This window comes from Typha latifolia, chromosome 5, assembly GCF_019914945.1.
Source record: "Typha latifolia isolate L0001 chromosome 5, TyphaL0001v2, whole genome shotgun sequence".
Lineage (NCBI taxonomy): Eukaryota > Viridiplantae > Streptophyta > Magnoliopsida > Poales > Typhaceae > Typha > Typha latifolia.
Window position 1 is genome coordinate 10,495,932 of NC_133090.1, and position 10,122 is coordinate 10,506,053.

At 35.2% G+C, this 10,122-nt stretch overlaps 1 protein-coding gene across 1 annotated transcript; it reads left to right on the forward strand.

Moving 5' to 3' along the window:
- Positions 1-1,931: 1,931 nt before the first annotated feature.
- Positions 1,932-5,792, forward strand: LOC140788012 (3-hydroxy-3-methylglutaryl-coenzyme A reductase 1-like). The gene is made up of 4 exons (XM_073137091.1): positions 1,932-2,903; positions 3,569-3,750; positions 4,007-4,353; positions 5,064-5,792. Exons 1-4 carry the CDS (start codon positions 2,053-2,055, stop codon positions 5,301-5,303), a joined length of 1,620 nt encoding a protein of 539 aa, XP_072993192.1. The 5' UTR covers positions 1,932-2,052; the 3' UTR covers positions 5,304-5,792.
- The last annotated feature ends 4,330 nt before the right edge of the window (positions 5,793-10,122 follow it).

The window sequence follows — 10,122 nt, forward strand, 5'->3', positions numbered from 1 at the left end:
AAAATTGAGTGGCAATTATAGTATATTAGAGAATGTAACGGTCATTATAATATTTTAAAAGTTTTCGGTGCCAATTATGCAAAAAACCCTTTCAGATTATTTGTCACAAAGCGAGGATTAACTAAGATAATTTTACTTAAAATAAGCCCCATGACATTATAATCATGAGGTGATCCATATCCTAAGAGGACTTAATTTACAAATTACAGTATCATACACAATTAACTAATAGCCATACAATTTTGTCTAAATATTGAAAACCATGATTAATTTGATAGAATATTATCTGATTCTTATCTTTAGGAAAATGCATAAGGCTATAATATTTAGTTTGAAAGATGGTGGTTTGAAGCTCATTTCTAGTTCTAGAATTTTACAAATTAAATTCTCTATGGTTTAATATTTTAAAAAAAAGTTACTTATATGATTTACTTGCTTTAATTTTGAGTTATGAAGAGTGATCACTAATTAAAATCATTAGGAGTAATTAGACAAAGGTGCACTTCACGTGAATAAAAATCAAATAACAGGAACGATTTTGCAAATGATTTGCAGGAAGTTTCCGCAATTACGAGGGAACTTTTATAATTTAATTATATGTTTAGTTTTTTATGTGCGCTCTGTTGTAATAAAAATTATATATCAGGAATGATTTTGCAAATCATTTGCAGGAACTTTTTGCAATTACGAGGGAGCTCTTATAATTTAATTATATTTAGTTTTTTTTAATATTTGTAATAGTATAATATAGAGTGCACGGCAGACTTGGTCAGAGACCTCTATTCTTATATAAATTTAAATTAATTTAAATTTTATTTTCGACATAATTTAAATATATTACTTTTATTATTAAAGTTAAAAAATATTTTAGTCCATTAATTTTATATATTATTTATTATCCTGTAAAAATATATATATATTTTTTCTCATCGCATCAAAATTAATAATTATACTTTAGTCTAGTTCACAACTAAACTCCATAACTTTTTAGCCTAATTTAATTTAAGATACCTAAATGAGCGCTAAGAAATGTGGCTAAGTAAACTAATTAAGTTGGGGCTTAGTATTAGACAGACATATAAATTATATTTTATTTTTAAATTTAACATATAAATTAAGTGTATTATTAGTTAATACACATTTGGTTCATTATTATATTTAAAAATTAAATTGCGAAGCCGGACTGTAGGTAGGGGTGAAAACAGATCGGATACGAATTGGATAGTGCTCAACCCATATCCGAATCTATATTTTTAGTCCGAATATAGATTCGGATACGGATATTAGGCGGATAGCAAAATTTAAAATTATATCCTAACTAAACAACGAATACGGATAATTTTCGGATAGAGGATCGGATCTTAAACAGATATTGATTGAATTTAAAAAAATTATAATATTTTATTTAGATATAATTAACACAAAAATATTAAGAGTTTTACAATAAATAAATTTTTTGTATATCAAATATGTAAAATTAGAGAAATTAATCTCTTTAAATAATATATAATGTATTATTAGTAATAATATTAATATTTACTATTTAAATAAGTAAACTAAAAACTATAAATCATTCAAAATAATATGCGGGTAAACAGATATCCGATATCCGTATCCGAATTCAAAAAATATATCTGACCCGTATCCGAATTCGTATCCGAATTTTTTTCAAAAACTCTATCCGTATCCGAATCGGATAGAAATTCGATCCGAATTTTCTATCAGTATCCGAATCGGATAGAAATTCGATCCGAATTTTCTATCCGAATCCGATCCGAATCGGGTCGGATCGGAGTAAATCCGACCCGTTTTCACCCCCTAACTGCAGGGTATCCATTTAGGAGGAGTGTATCATCACCGGAGGTGAGCATATCGCAGTCCTTCCTCCAAACGCTATAAAAATGACTCCTTCTCCACCCTCTCGTATTCTCCTCCATCTTCCTAGAGAAGAAGAAGGAGGACGAGGAAGAGGAAGAGAACAATCCAATACAAAACGAACATTGTTTTAGCCTTCTTTCCCCCAAGGTGGAGCACTGCCGTAGTCCTCCATCAATGGCGGCAAGGAAGAAGGTCAACACAAAGACACAGAAGAGAAATCTACAAGCCTCGGACGCGCTTCCTCTCCCGATCCGCTACACCAACAAGCTCGTTTGGGTCCTCTTAATCGCCTCCGCTTACCATCTATGGCCGTACACCAAACGCCTCCATTCCCCATCTCACCACTCCCTTAAAGGTCTCACCTTTCCCGACCTCTCCGCTGTTATCACCTTCCTGGGATCGCTGCTCTACCTCCTCGGCTTCTTCGGCATCCCGTTCGTTCAAAACGACGATTCCGGCAATACCCATTTCGCCAATCCACCTCCATCTCCGTCTTCTCAGTGCCACGAGAAGAAGACCCAGAACCACCCGATTCCAATCTCCTTAGATGACGAGGATTTGGTCCGCCAAGTGCTCGATGGAAAGCTTCCGTCTTATGCGCTCGAATCGAGGCTTGGGGACTGCACACGTGCGGCGAGAATCCGGCGCGAGGCAGTGAGGAGAATGACGGGGAGGGAGATGGATGGGTTGCCGGTTGATGGGTTCGACTACGAGTCGATTCTTGGGCAATGCTGCGAGATGCCGGTGGGGTACGTACAACTGCCGGTTGGGGTCGCGGGGCCCCTGGTGCTTAACGGCGCCCAGTACTATTTGCCAATGGCGACAACAGAGGGGTGCCTCGTAGCAAGTACCAATAGGGGGTGCAAAGCCATCGCCGACTCAGGTGGGGCCGATGCGGTCGTAATCAAGGACGGCATGACGAGGGCGCCTGTAGTGAGATTTGCGACGGCGAGGAGGGCCACCGAGCTCAAGTTCTTCGTTGAGGAAGCCGACAATTTTGACACGATAGCCGCCATCTTCAACAGGTATTCTGGTGGAAAATTTGGGTTTTGCAATTTTTGGTGCGAAGGTGATTGGCTAATTTGATGTTAGACTGCAGGGTAAACGTCCTTGCCTGTTTTTTTTAGATTGTTGATGATGTGTTTGATGGTTGATTATTTTGGGTAGTTTGCTTTTGTTCTTAGTTTCTTACTAAACTTTTGGTTCAAATATTTGGGTATTTTGGTTCCCATAATTCCTTTTCTATACATGTTAGTCATTGGATTTATGAACTATTTCTGCATTATAAACAGGAACGATTAATCCCCCGTTCTCATCTTTTTGCTACATAAATTTCTAGCCTTCCCGTCAAAAAGCTTCTCCTTGATTCAATTATAAGGCTATTTTGGCTACCACAGTTCATTTTGATTCATCATAATTATTGATTTAATATATGCACAGTACTTGCCTATTATAAGCATGAATGTTCAATCCTATGTCCTCATCTGTTTAGAGAAATAATCACGTATCATCTTTTCCTGCAACTTTATAATTGATAATATTTAGAAAATCTATGGCGTTTCTTTTTTTTGTCTCTAATTTTTGGTAAGATATATTTTGGTTCAGTTAGTCAGCTATATTTGACAATTCTATAATTTCCTTTCTACTTATTACGTTTTGATGATGACGTCGTACTTGATTCGTCCACCAGGTCTAGTAGGTTTGCCAGATTCCAAGGGATCAAGTGCTCACTCGCGGGGAAGAACCTCTACATGAGATTCAGTTGCAGCACTGGAGATGCGATGGGGATGAACATGGTGTCTAAGGGTGTGCAAAATGTTCTGGACTATCTGCTTCAAGACTTCCCTGACATGGAAGTGATGAGCATCTCTGGTTTGACTCATTTTTCCTGTCTTAAGTATCTCTGTTTATTCTATTCTTGCCTTGGTTAAATTTGGTTTGACAGAGGACTATTACTGGATGTCTCTACTTGAATGGGTCAATTTCTAGTGATACCTCTGTCATTTTCCTGATTAAGACACTGAAAACCTAGCTGTTTGAAGCATCGCAACATGTCAAATTCTTATAATTACCAAGTGCAAATCTTGAAATCTCTCGTTGTCCTGTATCTTTTTGCAATGGATCATAGGCAACTTCTGTTCGGACAAGAAACCTGCTGCTGTGAATTGGATTGAGGGGAGAGGCAAGTCAGTTGTCTGTGAGGCAATTATTAAGGAGGATGTAGTGAAGAGGGTCCTCAAGACAACTGTATCAGCACTAGTGGAGCTCAATATGCTTAAGAACCTTGCCGGTTCAGCTGTGGCTGGCACTATGGGGGGTTTCAATGCACATGCCAGCAACATCGTGACCGCCATCTTCATTGCCACCGGCCAAGATCCAGCGCAGAATGTTGAGAGCTCACACTGTATCACGATGATGGAAGCAGTGAATAATGGAAAGGATCTTCATGTCTCCGTTACCATGCCATCCATTGAGGTAATCTTTACCTTTGCATCAAACCTTTTCAATATTATGGGTGGCATCCTATCGTTGTCTTCGCTAATTTTTTCCTCTATTTTATCCAGCAAATTAGCGATTATCTGCATGTCTGTCTAATTATTTTTGCTATTATCTTTTTACCTTTGGCAATATATTGCTGTTATGTTGTACCAATGTGATGATTTCTATTCTGGTATTTGCTGCATGCCCGAATGTAGGGTTGTTAGTTTGTCATGACTCATGGGGCAGCATGATATAACTGAAACCTGGAAGTCTGCAGCATTTGTTGCATGATAGTTTGGTGATATATTAATTGTTCTGTTATGTTTCTTCCCCGTAAAACTTCAGTTGCTCTTTCTCCTAACAGGTGTTCTCTTAGACTTCTCTAAGGTTAACACCTCAATTTCCCCTTTTTCCAATACAAGAAACAACCCCTGAACCCCATAATCTGCCAAATCTAGATTCCCCCAGCTCCACTCATGGTTTATTGCTCTTCTAAAATAAGTCCAACACATCTACTAATATATTTGCCAGTATGACACATATCAGTCTGCAAGGTTGAGACTAGTTGTCCTTTATATGAATGACTACAATGCAACAACCTTGTTTTGTCCTGATCAATTCTCTATTACTTTTTTTGGTACAACTAGTTGTTCCTATTACATTTCTCTATGGACCATGCGTGATGTTGTTGTTTCCCCATGTAGGTGGGAACCGTTGGAGGTGGGACCCAGTTGGCATCTCAGGCTGCCTGTTTGGACCTACTAGGTGTGAAGGGTTCAAGCTTGGAATCTCCTGGAGCAAATGCCAGGCTTCTGGCCACCATCATAGCTGGTGCTGTGATTGCAGGAGAACTCTCCCTCATGTCTGCCCTTGCAGCTGGTCAGCTTGTGAAAAGCCACATGAAGTATAACAGATCCAGCAAAGATTTCTCCAAGGCTGCATGATGAGCACTCCTTCCATATTAATGTAACCAGATGGAGCAAGAAATGAACCTAACTTTGAAAAAAAATTCAAGAAATAAATGTCCTCTGGAAAGTATGCGAGATGAGAAGGAAAGTTTAGATGGTAAAATTCAAGCTAATGATGTTTGTTCATCCCATGTTCTCTGAGTTTTGCCTTTCACAAGCTATTAAGATTCTTGGAGCCAATTTTCTTAGTAGCACTTTGATCATCCTTGCCACCTTTCAGAAGGGGAGTAACATGTTGGTCTTTAATGTCTGTATGATAAAGAAGTCCTCTACCAGAAGCTAGCCTTTGCTGTTGTAATCTCTGTAAATGATCTCTGCAGAAATTTGAATACCTTCTAGTTGTTTGGGCCCAATGAGATCTATTTTAATTAGTGATTATTATTTTGTTTAACATCTTTGTTGCTTATTGGGAACCTTGCTTTATGGATCACATGATGGACTCTAATAAAGCTCCTACATTTAACATCTTCTTGTATGATCAAATTTCGGTAAAATGATATTTTGTTATCCACTGAAAATCTTTTGTTGTTGCAGAAAGTAATGAACATTTTGTGCTGAAAACCTATTTGGATGCTGAATTCCTAAAAGCTGATAAATGCAAGATTAGGTCTCAGCAACACTCATTAAGGGGTATTGAATTGTTGTCATAGTTTTATATAGATCTTTTCATTTTATTTCCGTGGCACATTTAAGAGATACATAACAATGAAGAAGGTAATATATCACAGAATATAAATGATGGTATTCATATGAAAATGGACAATAGTTTAAAATGTCTAAATATAAAAAATCTCACTAATAAATTATGTCCTTGTTATTGGATAGAATCATCCAAGTGATACATCTTATGATGTCCTTAAACACAATCTTTTACAGGTAGATCAAAATCTTCCACAAATGGCTCAATGCAGGTTGCAGTAGCTGTTTACATGCCAGCCATCATCAGGTGGTCACCATTACCCAATAAGAGATACCAATATTGCTTGATAGAATTATTGGGAATACTTAGTTTATTATCCCAGATGTCCTCAATGAGATGAATGATGCATCCCACCCTGTGCATGGGTCATAAAGTGTACTAAAACCACATGCATTCCCAGATGGGACAATTCACAAGGAGTACCATTCTATGTGCTAGAAAGCACCAAACCAAATCATGTGCTTCAAAGAGATCAAAGAGCTTCACCAAATAATTCTCATCTTGGCTTTTGTTGAGGAGATAGAGAGGAGCTTAATGCAAGTGAAATATGAAAGAGTTGACATGAAAATTAGAACCCATATGGAAGGAGATATTTCAGCTATTTCTATGGAGTTCTAGACTAATTTGTTGTTCTTCTCCAAACATTATTACCGTTCTATTATAGTTTTTAAACTACTAACAAAATTATGACATTCTTTCCCAAGTAAACAGCCATCTAGATTTCTTTAGGTAAATTGCTGTTATAGAAAGCAGTTTATAAAGTCTTTCTCTCAATCAATAATTTAGAATGATTTTATAAGAAAGCGACTCTCATTTAAGACATTGGTGTGAAATAAAGGGATCTTTAGGTAGGGGCGTTAAAATTAACGAGCCACTTGGACTCGGCTTGGCTTGACTTAGCTCGAATTGAGTTTTGAGTTGAGCCTGGGCTAAAAAGATATTTATTACTATTACATATATTATATATAAGTATATCTATAACTATTAAAAAAATTTTATCCAAAAATGGGCTTGACTTGAAAATAGCTTAGTTTCATGCATGGGTTTGGCAGTCTGGGTTAGTTCCAGCGCAATTCTGCTTGATCCAAGCTAAGACTAAATAAAAAAATAGGGCTCAAAATTAATTTTAAGTTGAGCTATTTACACCCCTATTATCAAGGTTCTAATAAAAAAAAGTGTTTAGAAAGAGAAAATGAGAGAAGTATTAGTGATAGGGTTTCACACATCTCCCCTTAAACTAGGATTTCACACTCAAATCTCAAAATGGAGGTAGAAAATACTTTTCAAAATCATTTGTTAAATCCTAATTAGGTATAAGTTGGTTTATATATAGACTTTACAATTACAATAAGTAAATACAATCATAAACACCAAAAGTAAGCAAATACAATCTCAAATACCAAAAATAACTTGCATACATAATAAAAATAACATAGAACCAAATCCTTGAAGAAGGGATTATCCGTCATCTTCTGTGCTGATGCACACAACGTTTTCTGTGTTGATGCACACACCAATGTAATTTGTCAATGATGTCCACATTATTCTCCCTTGGTGGAAGATAACTCAACTCTGTCAAGTGTGTTAGGTTTCAACATCTCTGATAGATATGACCTCATTATCTAATTTTTTTAATCATTTTCATCTACTATACTTATGAATGATAAAAATTTGGAGGTACATGATAAAAATTTGGGGGTACAAAGTGTATCACACAATAGGCTCATAGATAGGCACATTTGCTAGTGGACTCTCGAGAGTAAAATCTAGATCTTTATAAGCTACTAGATTCTGAATATTAAAAATAGATCTAATACCAAAATCATCGAGTAGATCTAAAATATAAGCGTTATCATTAATTCTCTTTCTTAGAAAATTTAAAACATTTTGCACTTCATACATGCAACTTTTTTTATGGAGACCTGCGTTAATGGCGGAGCTCACTCTAGGAGGTGAACTGACCATTAAGAAAGAAGACGGGACTGTTGAGGAAGGAGGTTGGTGAAGGAGCTTAAGGAGACCACACCAAGGTTGGAAACGAAGCGACTGTTAGTGGCGGTGAAAAGAAGGTGGGCCAGATTGAAGAGGATTAGTGTCAAACAAAAGGATTAGGGCTAAATACAATTTATCACTTTACCCTCTTATAGTTTTAAACCTGTCCATATACGTATGGCTAAAATGGAACTGTTAATTTTTCTATCAAATTTAACTGATTTTTATGACTATTTTGGTTATTTAGCAGTATTATCTCAAAAATATGTATTTTATCTAACAAACACAATAGGGATATTTTGGTTATTTTGGCATCATTCAGTTAAGTTTAATAGAAAAATTAATAATCTCACTTTAATTATAAGTACATAGACTAGTTCGAGACTTTTAAAATACAAAAAGGTAAAATAGATTTTAGAAATAGGATAATTGAAGTTCTAGAAAATAATGTGACTAGAAATAGGATTTCACATCTCCTGTCTCAATTAGGTTTTCACACTCAGAACTTATGAAAAAGTTGAAAAGCAATAAATATAACTCACTAATACAAAATTTATATAATACTTTGATAAATAGTTTGAAAAAGTACTACAAAAAAAGGGTAATTTTTTTTTAACCAGAATAGTAGATTGGTTCAAACTCCATTTCTATGATTAAACTGGGCTCAGACATACATTTTTATCATCACTATCTTAATACCAATCAAAGGAGAACAAAGATATTCTTACTTAGTGCCATTAACAACTTTTATACTTTTACTTGTTTTAAATGCATTTTCTGGGTTCCTAATTGGCACTCTTTCCTGTGGCTCAAAAAGAGAAATAGTCATGCTTTCTATACTTATATATGGGTGATTAGATCTATAAGTAATTAGAACTTTCGGATGGCATTGCCCGTAAGTTAGACAATACTCACTGATATTAGAGCTAATAAAGCTGGTTGGTTATTATACTAATCACCCAGAATTTAAGCTTCTTTTGACATATATATGCTACTTACAATACCTCGAATTTCGTGCAAGATTGTCTTGGAGATGCGTGCAATTCATGCAATATAGTCATGCATTTATCAATGACTAGAAACATCTGTGAGTTAGGAAAGATATTGTAAATTAAGTTGGAATATTTATTTCAATGGCTAGTCCTCCATTTTGGAGGTAAAAGTATGTATTAAACATAGACTAATCATGTATATATATATTTTGATGACAAGAAATTAATCTTGCAAAAAAATCTTGGTTCATAATATGCTCCTGTTATGAAATTTCTCATATCAATCAACAATAACATTTCATATGAGAGAATGTGATTTGGATTGGGAGAAGCATGCAGCAACTCAGATGGAAGAGCTTAATACAAGGTGATGTATATTATTTGCTGATCAAACTTTGATCTCCTAGTTGAAATAGAATAGCATGTGTGACCACTTGAATTAAATAAAACCAAAGAGAGATCTACCTTTGGTTCTCTTTTAATGTCTCAGGTAATTATGAAACATTCATTTGGAGTCACCCTACTTGCAAAACTACCCAATAAATTACATAGATTTCATTCAATTCATTACTTCTTTTTCACAAATTAATTAATGGTATTTATCTCCTTTGTATTATTAGATTCAGTTAACCAGAAGTTAAGCAGCATTGGCTCCATAACCTTTTGTTGTACTATGCTATATAAAAATAAATACCTAGAGATTTCAAGTTACTAAATTTATTTTGTTCATGGTATAGCTTCAATGCATCATAAACCACTCTTAATTCATAAATTGCTCTTCTTTCAATGTATTTACTGTTTGAGTAGATAGAAGAAAAAGAATGGGGGCAGGGATGGCAAAGTTGGACTCTTGATGGGTTACCTTTTAATTTGTTGCACTTCTCTCTTTTACTTGGAAAGAATCAGATTCTCATTAATGATATTGAAAAACTGAAAAATGTAATAACTGATAATGAACAAAGAATAACACAACGGGAAAGAGAAAAAGTTTATATTTTCTGCACAATTAACACTGCCTTTGACAGAAGACTAGGAAGCTTAATTACTATTTGAGCAAGCTTATGATAAAAGAAGAACAAAGTGATAGATAGATAGATAGATATGAGAGATA

Coding starts and splice junctions, on each gene's coding strand:
- LOC140788012 (XM_073137091.1), top strand. CDS start 2,053: ATGGCGGCAAGGAAGAAGGTCAACACAAAGACACAGAAGAGAAATCTA. Junction 3,751..4,006: donor GGAAGTGATGAGCATCTCTG/GTTTGACTCATT, acceptor AATGGATCATAG/GCAACTTCTGTTCGGACAAG. Junction 4,354..5,063: donor TTACCATGCCATCCATTGAG/GTAATCTTTACC, acceptor TTCCCCATGTAG/GTGGGAACCGTTGGAGGTGG.